Source organism: Sarcophilus harrisii, chromosome 3 (genome assembly GCF_902635505.1).
Source record: "Sarcophilus harrisii chromosome 3, mSarHar1.11, whole genome shotgun sequence".
Classification (NCBI taxonomy): Eukaryota; Metazoa; Chordata; class Mammalia; order Dasyuromorphia; family Dasyuridae; genus Sarcophilus; species Sarcophilus harrisii.
This window is the reverse complement of record NC_045428.1, coordinates 315,616,696-315,636,968: the sequence shown is the minus strand read 5'-3', so window position 1 is coordinate 315,636,968 and position 20,273 is coordinate 315,616,696. Positions and strand designations below refer to the sequence as shown.

Here is a 20,273-nt window from a genome sequence, read left to right as displayed (position 1 = left end):
CATCTAGGGGAGGGGGTGGGGGGGTAAGAGGTGAAAAATTGGAACAAGAGGTTTGGCAATTGTTAATGCTGTAAAGTTACCCATGCATATAACCTGTAAATAAAAGGCTATTAAATAAAAAAAATAATTAGCAGATATTTAACAAAAAAAAAACAAAATATAACACAATAGATATAATGTTGATTTATGATTTTCTAAATCCACATGGGCCTGTAGGGATTGTTTCTATTTCAATTTGATACCACTGGTCTAGTCCACTTCCCTCATTTTATGGACAAGGAAAAATTAGATCTTAATAATAGCTTTAAAATGAATCCTCACCAAAAATATAACTTTGGGCAAATAAATTGACTTTTCCAGGTCTGTTTCCTCACCTTCAAAATAGAAGTAAGGATAGGGTTACAGTATTTCTAAGATACAATACAATTAATAGTCTATGAGTTATTCAGCAAGCTTTCATACTATTCATACAGACTTGGTCATATCCCCTGCATTGCTGTTCCTTCTATGAGGAAAGCATTCTAGTTTGTATGTGTGTATATATATATATATAAATAAAATCTTAACATCTTGAATCTGAATATTAACAAGGAAATAAATAGTTGCATATTTAACAATTACAGGCAAAACTGACCAATGACATAGATATCCACTTAAACAATTTGCTTTGGGAGGAAGTGCATTTGGAGCATGCTAATAGAACATTTTGGTCCAAAGATCTCCCCCACAAACTTACTGGGGTGCAACAATTCAATTCAATGAAGATATTTGAAGTGCCTAAGATAAGTAAGTCCCTGACTCTAGAGTTGTACAGATTAAATACATAATTATATTACAAACCAGAGTAAATTCATAGGTAGTATAAACACTTTAAGAGACTTAAGAAGTGAGGGGTCATTTTGACTGACAGAGTTAAAGAGAATTTTATGAAGAAGATGACACTGGGAGCTAGAACTTGAAGCCCTTGTCTTCCTCTAGCTGGTCTATCTCCTCTGAAGTCCATCCTTCACAGGGCTAGCTGAGTAATCTCTCTAACTTTATTCTGATCATTCATTCCTGTACTCAGAAACTTTAAAAGGCTTTTCATTGCCTACTAAATAAAATATAAATTATTTTACTACATGGTTCACACTTACCTGTCCTGACTTATTTCATACTATTCTCCTTCACATGTCCTATATACTAGTAAAACTATCCATTTTCATCTTTCTCTCTTCTGTTTTTTTTTTTTTTTTTTTTTTTTTTTTTGCTTATATCATTTTCCCTGACTGGAATGGATTCTCCCTTTGCCCTTTATCTCCTCCTGTGGAAAGTCCTCATTTATGTGACAGGAGAATTGATTGAAGAAAAGAGGTTGTTTATTCTTAAAAATTGAAGTCTTGGGGGGAGAGTGTGGTGGTATAATTGCCCTCTTCAAGTAGCCCTTCTTCTTAGAGGTTTGTTACTGGAAAAATAAATCTAAGTTGTTCTGCTTGGCCCTAGAGGGCAGTACTAAGAGAGATGGGTTGGCAAATTTAGCTTTGATATAAAAGTCCCAAACAATTAGGGTTAATTCTAAAGAAATTGGCTCTCTCTCATGTGAAGTTTTAAGTAAATACTGGATGACCCCTTGAAAGTGATAAAGAAGCAACTAGATGACTTCTAAAGTTCCAACTCTAAGATGCTGTTGTTCTATTATTTCTAAGTTTAGGGACCTTAAAAGCTTTTAATAAAAAAACACAAAGAGCCAAGATGAATGAGCAATAAAAACATATATAATTGGAAAAGAAGGTGGGCAGGTTACATAGAAAGAATGAGGCAGAACAGATGGACTGCCCAAGTGCTGTGTTCATTTCTATGCAATACTAAAAGAATCAGAGGAAAACCTCTTATGTTTTCAGTGGCTCCACTGCAGAGGATTTATGAGAAAAATAAGAGACAGAAATTGCATAGGAGGAAAGGGTGTGAATAGGTCACATATAGAGACACAGTTTTTGCCTGATGAATTCAGTATTACTGAAGTCAGAGTTATGACTTTGATTCCTGATTTCAAAATTTTTAAAAAATGTCAACTAGTCAGCAGTTACTGATTGACCAGTAAGCCCCAGTCCAAGCTTCCATTGGTCATTGTTTAGGTTTAGATGGCTCAAAATGAGTGCAAATAGCATTTGCTTCTGTTCTGGCCAGAAACCTTGAAGGTATTCCCTTCTCAGATTTTTTTTTTTGGAGCAGGTAAAAGAGGCCATCCTTTCCCTTATTTCTTACCTAGCTTAATCACTGAATGGATCTAAGACAAACTGAGAACCTGGGAAAAACCTTAGTTTAAAAAAAGGCAAGGTTCCTACTCCATGTAAGGTCATCTTCAGTTGTCCTGATCTATGTCTGACCACTGGACCCAGATGACTCTGGAGGAGAGAATGAGGCTGGGGACTTTGTCACTTGTCAAGACACTACCTTCCTGAAAACAAAGGACAAACATAACAATAATATCAACAACAACACAAGGCATCATGCATGGGGCTGTGGTAGAATACAAATAAGAATATGATATATAGGAAAATTGAGACCGAGACAAGTAAAATCACATGTCAAACTGATACCAACATATGATGAAAAGAATATTGGGCGATGAGTCAGGAGATACAGGTGCTAGTCCCATTAACTAGTCTTGAACAAGTCATTTTCAACTAACTGCCTCAGATGAAAACTAAGTCCAGATGACTTTCAGTGTCCGTCTCCATCTTAAATTCTGTAAGTCTGTAAATAAAAAATGGTCCTTGTCTGTAGAGACCTCAAGATATAAACAAACAAGATAAATATTAAAATATTTAAATGATAGCTCAAGAGGTTGGTAGAAGTGATGTCATATAGTAATATATCACTAAGTGCTAAGTAAATATTATAGAAAATATTGATAATTTAGAAGAGAGAGAGTTCTTTAGGCTGAGACAGTTAGGGAAGGTTTTTATGGAGAAGGTGAAGGGAGATTGAAGGATTTATGCAGATACAAAGGATGGGAAAGGACATTTCAGGGGAGCAAAATGGTATAAGTCAAAGAACAGAATTTCCAAAATATTAAGATATATTTGGGACAACTAGATTTTGAGTGGATAGAATAGTGGGTCTGGAGTTAGGAAGGCTCATTTCTGTATGTTCAAGTCTAGTCTCAGATATTTATTAACTGTGTGATCCTGGACAAGTCACTTAATCTTGTTTGCTTCAGTTTCCTCATCTGTAACATGAGTTGGAGAAGAAATAACAAACTACTCTAGTATCTCTGCCAAGAAAACCCCAAATGAAGTCACAAAGAGTTAGACACAATGAAATGATTGAACAACATCCACCACAAAAGATATATTTGGGGAATGTTGAACACCTTAGCAATACAAATGCTCTATACCATTTTGCTCCTAAAGAAACAATTATCATCTATTCAGATGATTTTTCAATTGACTTATACAGCCCTAACTTCTCTCCTGATCTTCACTAAATTACCTATTGGACATTTTGAACAAAATATCCTTTAGACATCTTGAATTTAACATGTCCAAAACAACATATCTTTTTCTCAGACAACATCCCCCTTCCAAACTTTCCTATTATTGTCAAAGGAGTCATCATCCTCCCAATTACTCAAGCTCAAAACCTAGGTGTCATCTTTGATTCCTCCCTCTCTCTCACCTCCCATATCCAATCTGTTGCTGTCTTGTTGATTCTATCTTTGGAGCATCTCTAGTATATCCTCCCTTTTTTCCTTTAACACTGTCACCAATCTGGTACTGATCTTCACTTCAGTCTTGGATTCTTGCAATGGCCTTCTGGCTGGTCTCCCTGCTTCAAGCCCCTTCCCTCCCTATCACCTCCACAAAAAAATACAAAGTGCTCTGTTTGGCTTCATAACTTGACCCTTTCCAGTCTTCTTACTTTTACTTCCCATCACATACCCTACAATCCAGTGTCTCTTTGTTGTTACTAATGCATAATACTCCAACTTGCCATCCCAAGCTTTTTTCACTGGCTGGCCCCCATGTCAAGAGGGAAGTGCCATTTGAATTGAACTTGGAAGGAAATGAGGTATTCCAGAAGATGGAGCTCAGGTACCCAGTACCAGGCACATAGTTGATATTTACTAAATGCTTGTTAAATTAAATTGAATTGATGGCACAGAGGCAGCATCAGTTACATCTGCATCACTGATGAGGTTCTTCAAATTATGGAGAAAATTGGTGGTGGGGATACAACTAAAATCAAACTCTCCATGACTCCTCTATTCTCTAGCCATGAATCATTCATGTATGGGCAAAGCACTTTATCCCCCACCTGCTATGATGAAAACATGTAGGTATCAGAATCAGACTTCACAAAATTAGACAAATTTAGAGCTGGAAAGACCATTGAGAAGTATTTGGTCTAAAAGAGGACAGAAGTAAGGCTCAGAGAGATGAAGGGTCTTGTTGCCCAAGACCACAGTAGTAGGAGATGGTTAGAATGAAGATTTGAATACAAGTCCTCTGAATCCATTGTTCTTTCCAATATACCTTATTGTTTCTTCAAAAGACTTTAATACTGGATTTCCTTTTCATAAAGAATTGATGTCAGGTCTCCATTTTAAGACAATCAATATCTCATTTTTTTGTCTTAGACTTTAAGGGTTTGCAAAGCATTTAATTATATTATGTCATTTGATCCTCACAACAACTCTGTGTTATAAAATCTCTATATTTTGTAGATAAGATAACAGAGGATCTGATTGAGTTTAAATGATTTATTCAGGGTCTCATAGATAGTATGGACAATATTCAAAAGAGTAAAGCAGTTTAGCCCATTCCCATCCTTTTAGAAAATATGATTGAATATGTGTGTTTAGCACGATTCCAAACCACAACTCTAAAAGATTTTTCTCTGCTGTAGATTGCTTTTTTAATCTTCCACAGAAGCCAACATAATGCTACGTATAGAACAGACACAGTAACAAATCTGCGTGGATCAATATGCAAGGAACAATATAGGCTGCCTAGGAACCCAGGAAAAAAGAAAATGTTCTTAGGAAATGTACTCCCTGTGGATCCAAAAGCTAACCAGCATTTATGTGTTTTTTTTTTCTTTTCAAAAAATTCATATTAAAAGCCATCAATGGAGGAAAAGGTGGGAGGAAAGATTTAAAAACTTGATCTCCAAACTGCTAATCAATGTGAACTTGGTGTTCTTCACAAAAGCTCTGGTTATTAAAACTGAAAGTTTTGTCTTGTAATATACCGCCAGTGGGCAATGTGGGGGCATGGCCTGGTCAATGGTAACTTCAGGATGAGTCCCTTGGTATGGTTTTTCAAATGTTGGTATCTTCAGTGAACCTATGAGATTATAGGTTTCTAAATTTAGATCTGAAAGGGAACTTAAAAGGCCTTCTAATCCCTCTACCCTGACATTTTTATTATTACAGCTTGATGTGAAAATTACAATCAAAGAATTCTTTACTAAGCACATGGTTGGTACTTCACTAATTTTCATGGACCTTTATTCAAGGGGCCTTTGCTATTAAGGACTCAAGGAATTTTGGGTGCCAAAGTATAAATGAGTGAGCTGTCTTTTGTTTCAAAATTCTTGTGACTGTGCTTAAAAGTAAAGTTTCTTTGTACCTCCGAGGCTGTCTTGGAAAGAGTGGATTTGTTTCAGTATTTTTGTGAGGCACTGTGTTAGAACAGAAAATGGGACTAGGAATCAGGGGAGTTCTAAGGTCAGTTTGCCGGATGATTCTGGGTGAGCCACTTAGTCTCAGTTTTTTCATCTATAAAATGGGCAGTTAGGTGGTGCTGAGGATGGAGTCCTGGAGTCAGGAGGACCCGAGTCCATTCTCAGACACTTACTAGCTATATAACCCTAAGCAAATCACTTAACCTCAGGCTGCCTCGATCCCTTAACTGTAAAATATGGACAATAACAGCATCTACCTTATAAAAAACACTTAGCACACAGTGGCATGTAGTAGGAGCTATGCAAACTGCTTCTCCTTCCTCCCCACATACCCATTTCACCATCCAGGTACATGAGACTTTTAATGGGATAATGGATTCAAAAGTACAAAGCATGATACAAATGTGGTCTTGACACCTTACTTAAGTGATGATAGGATTAAGCCTAGAAGTTACTTTACAGATCATTTAATCTAATTCCCACATTTTACAGATGAGAAAACTGAAGCCCCAAAAGGTTAAATGATTTGTCTTGTATCACAAAAGTGATATTGTAAATGTGGCAGAGCTAGTATTTGAAGGATCCCAATAGGGAGATCCTTTATTTTCAAATCTAAATCTCTTTCTGTTATTCTGCCTTTTCTGAAAATCGTTTAACTGATTATTATCCAGAAAGACTTCAGGGTAACCAAAAATCAGTGTCACAAAATCCACACACTTGCACAAGACCTATTTATTTTTGTGGTATCCACAATTCAGACACCTTGGTTATCTAGTTTTCTACTACGATTAGAAGCAAGGATGTGTGTGTGTGTGTGTATGTGCATGCATACATCTATATCTAAATACTGATTTCTTCATATACCTGCATAGATATTTATGTATGTTTAATGTATATGTACATGCATATATACCTATAGGTCTCTCCCTATATACAGATGTATAGGTATAACTAACTATAGGTATAGCTACACACACACACATATACACACATATATATTTATATATAAATTTATCTGGGGCCAGATAAATAGGTCACCTCAGAACAGTGAGCAAGCCACCAGCACCTGAGATCCCAAAGCCAATGACCAGGATGCTGGTTCCCAGCACAAGAAGGTTGGGACAGTTCCTCAGTGCCCCAGGAGCAGAACTCAACATTAAAACCATGAAATAGGCACACACACACAAAATAATAACCATAGAAAGTTACTATGGTGACAGAGAAGCTCAAATCATAAACTCAAAAAAAAAATAACAACAACAAAAACACTTCAAAGGGAAATGTGAATTGATCTCAAGCCCCAAAAACCTTCTTGGAAGAATTCATAAAGGATTTTAGAAGTCAAATAAGAAAAGTAGAAGAAAAATTGAAAAAAAAAAGAGAGATATGTAAGAGAAAGCCAACAGCTTGAAAAAGGAAGGGCAGAAATTTACTGAAGAAAACAGCTCCTTAAAAAACACAACTGGGGGTCAGCTAGATGGCATGGTGGATAGAGCACCAACCCTGGAGTCAGGAGGAGCTGAGGTCAAGCCTGGTAACAAACACTTAACACTTCCTAGCTGTGTGACCCTGGGCATGTTCACTTAGCCCCTGTTCGTGTGTGTGTGTGTGTGTGTGTGTGTGTGCATAAATACACACAATGAGCAAATGAGCAACTAGGGAAAAAAAGGTTCCTTAAAGAAAAAACTTGAAAAGTAAAATTGACCAAACAGAAAGGGAGATACAAAAACTAACTGGAGAAAATAATTCTTTAAAAATTAGAATTGGGCAAATGGAAACTAATGACTCTATGAGTCATCAGGAAGCAGTCAAACAAAAAAATCAAATGAAAAAATAGAAAAAAAATGTAAAACACCTCATTGGAAAAACAACTGACTTGGAAAATATCAAGACTGATCTCAGACAAAGCAAAAGCAAAAATAGAACTAAATAAAAAAGATAAGGAAGGAAACTACATCTTCCTAAAAGGTACCATAATCTATGAAGTAATATCAATACTAAACATATTCAAGTTGAGTAAATTACAGGAAAAAATAGACAGTAAAACTATACTAGTGGGGGTCTCAACCTCCCCCTCTCAAAACTACATAAATCTAGCTGCAAAATAAACAGAAAGGAATGTATCTTTTCCTCAGCAGTACATTGCATCTACACAAAAATTGACCATGTGTTAAGACATAAAAACCTCACAATCAAATGCAGAAAGGCAGAAATATCAAATGCATCCTTTTCAGATTATAATGCAATAAAATTACATGTAATAAAGGTCCATAGAAAGATAGACTAAAAATTAATTAGAAATAAATAATATAATCCTAAAGCATGAGTGGATCAGACAACAAATCACAGAAATAATCAATAGTTTCATCAAAGAGAATGATAATAATAAGACAACATGCCAAAACTTATGGATTGTAGAGAAAGAGAGAGAGTTGGTGAAGAGGAAGCATTGCTTGAGGCAGGCATATAGACAAAAACAAAACATATGAGGGAAGAGAAAGAAATATATATATATATATATATGTCCAAAGATTGTACTAAGAATTTTTCAATACTTCGTTGAAGTTGAAAAGCATTAAAAGCTGTGGAACTTTGTTAGGGCAAGGAATTCTGAAGTTCAACCTGGTCTGCTAGCTATTCCCAGAAAATGACACTCCATCTCCTCCCTCCACACTCATGTAGAGGCAGCTCCTTATGTTGCAAATGCATTTCTTCTTCATTTTCACATCATGGAATCTTCAGTTTACAAAGCTCAGCTTAAAAGATGCCCCCTATACAAGGTCTTTCCTGATCCCTCTCTTTCTTCTTCCTTTTAAAATTACTTTGCACTTCATCACATTGATTTATGTGAACATAAATTATATCTTTCTAGTAGATGGTAAACTCCTTGAAGGCAGGAATTATATTGGTTTTACTTCTGAACAGCCAAAGCCTGGTCACAACACCTTGAGCCTACTATATATTTAATACAATTCTGTTGAATAGATTTCTACAATCAAATTGCTACAGTCAAAAGCCTTGATGGTTATTGGAGTATTCACAGTACACTATGGTAAATGATATCCATAGTAAAGATTTTGAATCATTAATAAAAGACAAAATTCTGTTAGTTATGATCCATTTTTTAAAAGCAAGAGAACATTTAGAAAGATTTCTTTCTAAATTTTTAAGTTTCAAGTAATTGATGCTTAAAGGCATAATCGGTTTTATCTGGAAAATTTTCTTATTCTCTCAGGATGCTGGGTCAATGAGGCTCTAGTACATTATTGTTTTTACGGTGATCTAGAGTCTCTCCAAAGGGTCATACCTGCCCATTGCTTCCAACCTCTCAATGTCAACTGCTCTGTATCATTGTTTGATGGCTAATGTACCAGTTACTGTTTCTTGAGCTGTCCAGCAGGTCATCAATTTCAATAAATGCTGAAGGCTTAACCACTCAGGAAGCAACCCTTTCTCAGTGGAAAAATCCTCTATGTGCAGCATAATTAAAGGAAGATTTTAGTTGAAAAGAGCCATAAAGTTAAGAACCTTACCTATCCATAAGAAAAAAAAAAAACTGTGTTTGTTACCAGAAAATTGCAGTCATTATTCTCTTTTGTGACTATTGCAATGAGGTCAGCAACAAAAAATTCAATGTCTTAACATTCTTTTAGTGTTTACTCTCCATGGACACAAGCATAAGTACAGAAATGAGAACAAGGCATAGGAAATAGCTTCCTAGAGATGATATTTCCTGCTTAGTCCTTCCATTTAGGTGAGGATGCTGGGCAAATATTAGCTTAAGGGGAGATAGCATGCCAACCCACAAGCAGTATCCTAAACTCCATCTCACTATGAAAATGAATTGCCCCTATTCTCTGTCTCACTATTTCTCTATCTAAACAGATCCTGTGAGGTTCTGGTGGCTAAACAAGGAAACAGAAATCTATACCACAAGAAAAGCACTTTCTATTATTATATAATAGATTTATAATAGTTACCATTTTAAAGAATAATCTCTTAACATACTTTAATATGATTCACTGAAATCAGAATTTCTATCATTGTAATAGTTAATACATTAAAGATTAACTTCAAACTCTTAAGATACTCTTTCATATGAACTGCATAATTTAGTACCTTATTATATTCTCCTGCTGATTAAGAATTCCTTTATATATGTGACATCTGACTCCCCAAACTGAATATAAGTTCTTTGAGGGAAGATATATATATTTACTGAGACCATTAGGGTTAAGTGACTTGGAAGCTAGGAAGTATTAAGTGTCTGAGGCCAGATTTGAACCCAGATACTTCTGACTTCAGGGCTGGTGCACTATAATATTTTTTAGCACTGTGTACAAGATAGGAGGCAGCCAGTGGTAATAGATAAAATCCAGGAAGAGGTGGGATAAAGTTCTGACTTTGATACATGTTGGATAATTATTTCCCAATATTTACACTCCTTGATTTTGACTCCACCATCATTATGTCTCTGACCTTTCCTGATCCAATTTATCACCAGTAAACCCCCTTTCAGCTTGTGCACTAATACAACATCAGTATTCTTAGTTGTTTTTGCTCCTCTGACTGGAGGGTGGAATAAGAAACTCTTCCCAAATTCTCCCTTTGAAAAGGGCTCAAAAGCCCAGTCAAAATTTCATTTCCCACCATCTAAATTGTTTGGTTTAGATTCTGTATCCTCATGCCAGGTGACTTTCACCCCTACCCTTTTTCAGATTTCTTTTATGTGTTGTTTTCCCTCATTTAGACTGTAAGCTTCTTAAGGGCAGGACTATCTTTGTTTTTCTTATTTGTATCCCAATCGCTTATCACAGTGCCTGGAATACACTTAATAAATGTCTATTCTATTACTTTACCATATTAGATGTGTGACTGTGGGTCAGTTATTGCCCTAAGCAGCATTGAAAAACTAAAAGTTGTAGAACAGTTGCCAATTTGCAAGTTGGCTCCTTTGTCAGGAATTCTCTTCTGTAATGAAATCACAGATGACTTGGGAGACTTTTGCAATGACTCCACACACAGTAAAAACAATAATAATAAGGCAATAATTCTTCACTGACTTAACATTCTCAAAGGGTGAGTTCTTCTGTGCAAGAAAATTTTCCAAATAACTGATTATGCCTTTGACCAAAATAAGCATAAAATATTATGTGAGACACTATAGGAATAAGATGAAATGAGGTATAGACTTGGTTCACAAGGAACTAATTAGTTAATAAAGGAATCCTATTTTTTTTCCATACACCGAGTCTTAAAGGGATTCATGGAACTGACTGTTCATGCATTATTCTCTATTTGGATACCAGAAAGTGTGTAAAAGTGGTGAAAGGTAAAGGATAAGTATTTTATTTGATAATACTGGATTCATGAGGCAAAAAACAAAGAATTACAAACCGGCTGCTTGTGGTTTATTGCCATAATCTTAATAGGGCTTGGTGTAGGAGAACAATAGACGCTTGTTGATTGATGACTGAATCATCATTGAGAAAAAGTACTTTTTCCCTTTTTCCCTAGGGAGCAGTATTTCCCTACCTCATTGATGGCCAGTTGCTCTCCTCCTCCTCCTGGGTGGCCATAATGATGAGTGGAGCTTCGGAAGTCCTCATACAGATCCTCCTCACTCCCCAGCTCATCTCCAAGGGCTGACTTATCCAGGGCTCCATCAGGAATCACTGAAACAAGAGAGAATGATATTTTACCAAAGAGGGACATGGATTTAAGGAGAGCAGAAGAGAGAAGAAAGTGGGAAAGAAAATGAACATTTTCATTATAAATGCTCCTTCCAGGATACCTTTTCAAGTTAAAAATCAACAGAAGGTACCTTGGAAATATTTTCCCAAACAGGCTACAAAATTTCTATCTGGGTCATAAAGTGTACATTGGCTAGTGGCCACTTTACCATTCCCTATTTCATCCCTTTCTCTCTTTTACTTCATTCTCAAAGCTCATCTCATGAAGTCACAAGAATATAAACATCTGTCTGCCTGAAGCAGAAATACTTATTAAGTTCTCTCCACAACATACATTCCTATAAGCAAACCAAGGGGAAAAACTAAGGGCAAAACTACATATTTCTGATTGTTTGGCTTCATTAGCAACACTAACTGATTATCCTTAGGCCTGCTTTGGTTTCTTTAGGATCCAAACATTTGTTTATACTAGGACTTTGTTTCATTCATCCATTCACTCAGCAAGTCTTTTTTTTATATAGCTTTTTATTTACAAGTTATATGCATGGGTAATTTTATAGCACTGACAATTAATTGCCAAACCTTTTGTTCCAATTTTTCCCCTCCTTCCCCCCACCCCTTCCCCCAGATGGCAGGTTGACCAATACATGTTAAATATGTTAAAGTATAAATTAAATACAATATAAGTATACATGTCCAAACAGTTATTTTCAGCAAGTCTTTATTGAGATTTTCTCCTATGTTTCCTGTGTTAAGTGTGGAGAAAGAAAATCTAAAATATGACCTCTGCTCCCAGATTATTTCTAATAGGCCATAGGACAATAGATGCAAAGGTAATTCACTACAGCTACAAGATGGCATATGACCTTGCATCAATTCTACGAATAAAAACTCTAAAAATGAGAGGAATAGGAGAACACTGGGAGCTGGAATCAGGGAAGCTTCATGAGGTAGGTGAGACTAGAAGTAGGATGGGCAGAATTTGGAAAAAAAGTAAGAGAAAATTTCAAGCAAGCTCTGTGTTCACAGAAAAAAGAATGCACACAGTGTATTTAGGGGATGGAATAAAATGGGCTTGGAGGTTAAAGTGTGGAATTCATGTCAGGGAATTATAGGAGGCACAATTGTATATGTAGTTTGGGGCCAAATTATGGAGGATCTTAACTGTGGAGTTAAGGGCTTTGTGCTGTGTCCTCTGGAGAATGAATTACCACTGCCATGTTTTGAGCAGAAGAATGGCAAAACCATTCTCTTCCCCACAAACACCATAACAGACACCTCCAAATCTAGTCAATCCTGCGAAGAGGGATGGAGGCCAGAACGTCAGAGTTAGAAGAAACACCACTGTATATTATTGGCCAGGGACCTTATAGGTCCTTTTCTGCTCTAGGATTCCATGAATCTGGTCATCATTTGCCATGTTTATGCTAATATGAGGCAATGTTTATTGAATACTTTAAGATTTGGATGCACTTAACATGTCTCATGTGACTCTCACAGAAATCCTGTGAGGTAAGTGCTATTATTATTACTCTCATTTTACAGATGAGGAAACTATGACTGAGAGGCTTTAAGTAATTACCTATACTGTTATCCATTCCACATTGTAGGTGTTAAGAGCACAGCTACCTCACAAGCTAGAAATTTAATATAAAATTTTTTGGCCCTCCCTTCATATCAGAGAAGTCTGATTTTTTCCCTTTTCTTTCATGGGGTGTTTAAAATACCTTATTGCAAAATTTGGGTTAAGTATTTGGTTATAGATTCTGTGTCATTTGCAGCTTCCACAAAACTCTCCCCTAATTCCCATTTAAATTATTTTTTTTCCTTTTTTATTCTTTGTTGAGGCAATTGGGGTTAAGTGACTTGCCCAGAATCACACAGGTAGGAAGTCTTAAGTGTTTGAGGTCAAATTTGAACTCAGGTTCTGCTGACTTCAGGGCCGGTGCTCTATCCACTGCGCCATCTTCCCATTTAGATTCTTATGCTGACCCTGATATATCAAAACTGCAATAGGGAAAGTCATGATGTGGAAGGGCTAACTAAAAATTAAAGGGTTCAATTGAATGATCTCTAAGGTTACTCCCAATTCTAACGTTCTGGACTTCATGGAGTGGTAAGTATTCTTTATGTGTTTGGGAAATATGTGAATGACATATTACAATCATAGATTTAGACCTTGGAAATAATTTAGTCCCTAGGTGTCAACTTCAGCAAGATAATACAACATAGATAATGTTAATTTATGGTTTTCTAAGTCAATATATAGCTCATGGAGATGCAGTTTTTATTTGGGTTTAATACAACTAATCTAGTTTCCTTCCCTACCCCTATTACCAGATGAAAAAAATTAGAGAGGTTAAATGATGCAGTAATAGTTTTATGATGTATTGTTACTAGTGTGAATTTGGACAAATCTTCTTCTAGAATTCATCTTCAAAATGGGGAGGGCTGGGCTGGGTTATAGTAATTCAGGGAATTCAACTAATAATCTATGAGTGTTTTTTCTCCTCAATCTCTTCTGTCTTCTATCTTCTACCTGTGAGTCTTGGACCCTTTTCTCTTTTCTCTTTTATATATTCTCTCGATGACACCAACAACTAACATTTTTAAGTTATCATCTCTTTGCAGGTGACTCCAAGATCTATACTATATATCATCCTTAAACTCTCTTCTGAGTTCCAATTCTACATCAATAATAGCACACTGACAATATGAATCAGAGGGAGAGAGGAATTTGGTACCAAGAATTCTTAAGACCACCATTTTATTTGCTGTAAAAAATCCTACTTCACTGAGACAACACATTTAGAATCTGGAAAATTTTAAATTAATTAAAGTAAATTATAAAATTATATAGAAGTAATTGTAGCAAGGAGGTGAGTTGAAATTTGTCATCACTAGATCCCAGCTTGGAAAAATTTTTTTGACAGTTTGGTATGGATTGCTTGCAATGGACAAAGTTCCATTTTCCTTTAAAAGTAATCTACAGCTCAGACTTTCCATTTACACATATATATTCTCTGATAAATGTAAAATATGTATCCTTTACTGTTTTAGAATGTTGGGAAGGTCTATGACTCACCTAATTCCAGAGAGTTTATGAATTCAGAGATCACTGACTGCTCAGATTAAATTAGAAAGGACACAGTCTTATGAATTCTGACAAAAATTACATTTATATAATTTCTTGAGTTTTATTTAATACTTTCTTCAAAAAACCCTATGAAACAAATGCTAATTATCAATCCCATTTTCAGATGGGGAAACTGAGCCAGAAAGGTAAAAGATTTACCAATGGCTACATGTTATTATTTGTCTTTTGTTCTTGAAGAGAACCATGACATGTGGGAGATGATGCTATAACATGCAAATGAATTGGATTTAAGTGAGGAAGGGCTGTGCAGGATCTGCTGCCTTACTTCTAGAGCCATCTGGGGCCAGTGGCCAGATTTGAATCAGGATAACTGGAGATGGCCCTGGAAGCAGTGGGAGACGTTGACCTTTTTAAGCTAAGGTCTTCAACTGGTCTCAGTATGATGGAGGCTGTAACAATTCAGTGATTAAGGTTGGATAGCAAATGAAGCAAAGAATCTCTTCTTTTACCTTTTCCAAAAAATCTAAATAAATAAATAAATGAATGAATCTGAGAGGGAAAAACCCTCAGGGTTTCTGGCCAAAGCAGAAATGATTGCTATTTATTTTCAATCTGAATCAATCAGGAGCCAAACAATGACCAAATGGGGCTTGTCCTAGGACCAATGGTGACCAATGAGAATCAGATTGGTTTTAGTTTAAGGCATGGTCCTTAAGAATGAAATCTTGCCAGTAAATTCCATGGCTGCATAAATAGTCAGCATCAGAATTATCAGGATTTGAACATAAGTCTTTTGAATCTAAATCCAGTCTTCTTTCCACTACAACATATGGCAAGACTATTTAGAACCCAATTTCCTCTTCATTTCAGAATTCCTTTGAACCAAAAAGAATTTTAGTCTGGGCTAAATTCTAAAGAATCAGAGAGATGATATGCTAAGAAGGCACTTCCCAAAGTAACATTTTGCATGTAGTTTTTATCATATTGTCTTCTCATAATTTTGCGTAAATATGGTTGCCAGCCTAAAGATATCTGACTGCCATATTTCTAAAGTCCTATGTCTGGAGATGTCAGTGCACAACAAAGCAATCAGCCCAGGCTATAGCAGCTGCCTGCAAACTCTGAGATTAAGAGCCACTTGCAGAATTGGATCTGATGGGTAGGTAGTTCACTGAGACCAGTACCTAATGTGAGGAGAATTCCAAAGCTATGGCAGCTAGAAATGGACAAGCTATGGGGAAGGACAGTTTCTAGGAGACAAGGACATAAGGCCTGTGAAAATGTTTTAGGCTCAGAAGGTTTATATCTGACACAAGACAGATACACGTTGGCAAAGGCAGTGGAACATTATATATGGCACCAAGGAGAACACATTGGCTGTGGGGTCAGAGGACCCAGATCCCATTTCAGATATTTGTTGCCTTTATAAACTTAGGAAAATCACTTGCAGGATCTCCATTTTCTTATGTATAAAATGAAGGGGTTGGCAGAGGGGAGCCCTGAGATTCATTCACCTAGAAATACTGGAGAGATAAAGTAGATTTAAATTTCAAAAATGCTTTTTAATCCACAATTTCATTTTATTCTTACAATGACCTCAGTGGAATAGGAATCACTTTGGGCAGCTAGATGGCTCAGTGGACAGGGCACTGAGTCTGGAGTCAGGGAGACCTGAGTTCAAATATGGCCTCAAACACTAGCTATGTGATCCCAGACAAGTCAATTCGCTTAACTCTCAGGGTTGTTGTGAGGATAAAATGAGATGTTATTTAAAAAGCACTTAGCACCATGCCTGGAATAGAGAAGGCACAATATTAAATGCTAGCTATTGTTACTATTATTATTATTATTATTTGCTTTATAAGTGAGGGAAAGGAGACTCATGGAGGCTGACTACCTTGTCTAAGCTTGCTAATGGCAGAGCGAGGACTAAAAGCTCAGGCCATGATGTTTCCCCAGGATCACACTGTGTCTAGCTGCACTGAAGTTCTACAGCTTGAAGAGGCTGCTGCCGTGATAAATTATATTCCTGCAAAGCAGGCAAGCATGTAGCTGCTGATCTGTCAACCCACCTACCCTCCCCCACACTTCCCTGGGGCTCACAATTCAATAGTTTCTAATCAGGCGGGTGGAAGCATGGACGTTCCTGTCAGTTTGACAGGTTTATTTGAAACCCCCACTGATTGGAATAGGTATCAAGTTTAAATGGAAGCTTTATAGTCTGGTCGTTCCATGAGAGGACTCCCAGAATTCAATAGAAACTGGTACATTCCCAGGGTACAGACCCCCTCAGTCCCTCCTACCCAGCTTTTGTGAGCATCCCCGGGAAGTAAATGTGAGGAACAGCAATGGGCTGCATCCCTAATGGTCAGGATTTGTCTGCATAAACACTTGGTTATTTAGGGCTCAGTATTCCCCCCAGGATGCCTTATGGGTCTGATTCAGTGGTGAGCTGAGGTGGGAATCAGAGGTCCCTGGGGGGAAAGGGTAAATTAGAAAAGGACCTTAAGGCCAGGATTTAAAATAGCAGCACAAAGGGTAATAGATTTCCTGGGAAATTTTCTCTTCCTTTTGGGTCAGTACAAGGTCAGAGCCCCATAGCTCTTACCTACCAGGTATTTTTAGTATCTATAGTTGAAAATGGTTGGCAGATAACAGCTAAGGAGCTTCTATAGCAATCACATTCATTATCTCATTTGATCTTTGCAACAGCCTTATAACTCTTATTTTTATATAATTTTCAGATGAAGAAATGGTCAGAAATCATGGGAAAATCATTAAAACTCCCTTGGTCTCAGTTTCTTTACTTGTACCTGAGTAGCTTCTGAGGTTCTGGTCTGCATCTTTAACCATGATACTATGATCCCTTTACATTCTCAGGTCACACAGCTTTGAATTTTTTGAGGCAGAATACGGATCCAGATTCTTCTTGACCAAGTCTAGGATTATCTCATGTTATCTCTCATATCTTAACATCAAACATTAAGCTCCTCAACTAACTGGTCAGAAACTAGTATTTACATTTCTGCAGTGATTTTTGACTAGATTTACTTTACTTGGGGGAAAAATGTGTAGAGTTCTTTGAGAACTAATGGCCTTCAGGGATTCATTTGCTATATGTCAGTAGAAGGTCAGGCTAAGGTACTTTTCATGCTCTAAGGCAGAAGTGCCAAATTCAAATAGAAGCAGGGACCAGCAGACCTTAGCTAAGCATCCCTGTGGGTCCCATATCGACATAGAAAATCACATATTAACATTATCTATATTCTCTTGGATTTCATTTATTTTGCTATACATTTCTCAATTACATTTTATTCTGGTTCAAGAGCATGGGGATATTGTACGACAGACACTTGAGATTAGAAATGTAATGGTTTATAAGAACAGAGTTAGAACTTATGGAGAGATTCAGGGTCATCAAGTTCCACCTCTACTACTTTACAGATGAAGTCCAACAGGCAAGAAATGGTGAAATTGAGATTTGAACCCAAGACTAATCGTTCCCAGTCTAGAATTCTTGTTTACAGGGTAAAATTAAAATGATTTCACTTGGTGTCTATGGCCTTATTTAACCTGACTCCGACCATGAAACTCTTTTGATGTTATTATTGTTGAATTCTTCTTGACATTTGGTTTAGCAAAGCCATCAGACCCTGGAGGATAGTGTTAAGAGAAAGCTGTTAATCTCTCCCTTTTTCCCCCTTACTGCAGAGCAAACTGCTACAAACATCATAAAATCCAGAGGCCATACAGCTGGCCAGCTCTTTCCTTATCAGAGGCAGATCAAAAAGGTGAACCACAGAGCAGTAAGGAACAATATTCATCATGCACACTCAAGCACAAAAATGTACAATCACGGGCTCATATACAAACATAGTATACTTCATATAATTTATTTGAAGCAGATTCCCTGCTGGGCTATTTGGCTAACTGGATGAATTTCAGCAAACAGGGCCATAAATCTCCTCGTCCTGCTTGCCAGGTATGGGGGATGTTGTGAATTTATTGCAGTAGGCCTCCCACACATGTGTCAAAATGTGGCACTCAACTGCCATGCATCTGAGCTGGGAATGGGGATTTATGTCACCAAAATAATCCTGAGGGCAAATTTATAACTGTATCAGGCTGGGCTGGTGGTTAATCTTCTTAGTCATAAAGCATTTGCTTTCCTGAGGGAGGAGAAAAGACAGAAACTTTGGAACTCACTACTGTCTCCTCATACTGCCTACAGCTTTGAAAAGTCTGCCTGGAATTGGGGAGGGAGAGTAGTTGTCTGGGTGTAAAGAGTCAATAAGCCATGCATCCAGACTAAAGAATAGCAATTGTTCCCAGAGGCCATCTAATCCAACCTGTGCATGAACAGGAATCCCTGACACATCTTGACATCTTGAAGAGCTCTACTTATCCAGGGAACTCATCACCTCTTCAGAGAGCCCATTCCCTTCTTGGAGAAGGCTCAACATTAGGAAACATTTTTTAAATGGAACAACAATATGTCTTTCTGCAACAACCATCCCTTATAATTAGTTCGACCCTCTGGGGCCAAGTAGAATCGTTTTCCAGACATTTGAAAACAGTTATTGCATCCCTGCAAATTCTTATTTCCTTTAGCCTAAAAATGAATCCTCATGTCCCATAGATTGCCATCATCTCACTATCTCAGTGACTCTGCTTTGGCACACCCTGCTTTGTCAATGTACTTCCTAAAACAGGGCACCTAAAACTAGACACAATGATACCTACCTGGCCAGGGAAGAGTACAACAAGATTGTCACTTTCCTCAACCTGGGCCCTAGGGCTCCTTTTGTACAGGCTAAACATTACAATAGCTTTTTTTGGCTGCCAAGTCATTCATACTGTCAGGCCCACACTGACATGGCAAATCCCTTAGATCTTTTTTTTAAACATGAATTATTATCTAGGCATGCTTTCCTTATCTTATTTGTTGATTTTTAGACGCCAGGCACAGAATTTTCTATTGATTCCTACTACATTTTTTCTTATTAGATGGATTTGGTTCTCCATCATGGGTTGCCAAGGTCTTTTTGGATGCTGATTCTATCATCTGATGTATTAGTTATTCCTCTTTATTTTGTTTCAACTGAAAGTTTTGATAAGCCTGTCAGATAGGCTTTTATTTAAATTTTTGATATAAATGTTTACCAGAACAGAAAATGCCATCTGCATCCAGAAAAAAAGAACTAAGGAGACATGCTATGTTCACTTCTTTTTTCTGTTTTTTTAATCTCTCCCATGGCTTTTCCTTTTTGCTCTGATTTTTCTCTCCCAACATGATTCATAAAGCAATGTGTATTAAAAAAATAAAATAAATGTTGACCAGGAGAGGCTGCTCAGGGATAAATGAGGAGTAGGGTTCTGCATGACAGAGGGCGGGGAAAGGAGAGCAAAATGAGACAACTGTTAATTTTACTTATTATATGTGCCTATTTTAAATCGTGTTTCTAAGTTTTATTTTTGCCTTTGTATTCCCTGTGCTTGACACACAGTAGGTGTCTTATTTCAACTCTGCATGGAAGAATTTCTGAAGGATAATTTTTAGTTTATTTTCTGTTACCTTATTCCTACACACTGTTAAGTTTAGGATAGCCAGTGTCCAATAAGTAGAAGGTCTCTTCCTCTGTCATAGCTTTTTGCCAGGTCTCCTGACTTATTTTTCACTTAAATTATTTTGCATGCTGCTACCAGATTAATCTCCTGAAAACTCTACTTTCAGACTGCTGTTTTACTGTAATTTTGGATTCAAGTTGAAGTTTCTCATCCTGTCAAACAATCTGGCTCCAAACTACTTATTC

The 20,273-nt window shown here is 36.9% G+C and overlaps 1 protein-coding gene across 6 annotated transcripts in view; it reads right to left on the bottom strand.

The window, feature by feature from the left end:
• ARHGEF4 (Rho guanine nucleotide exchange factor 4) overlaps positions 1–20,273 on the bottom strand; it is a 481,275-nt gene that overhangs the window by 71,380 nt on the left and 389,622 nt on the right. For all 6 annotated transcript variants that reach the window (XM_031959839.1, XM_031959840.1, XM_031959842.1 and 3 more), the window contains one exon: positions 11,206–11,345. In XM_031959839.1, coding sequence (XP_031815699.1) covers positions 11,206–11,345 — 140 coding nt within the window. The remainder of the gene's footprint in view (positions 1–11,205; positions 11,346–20,273) is intronic.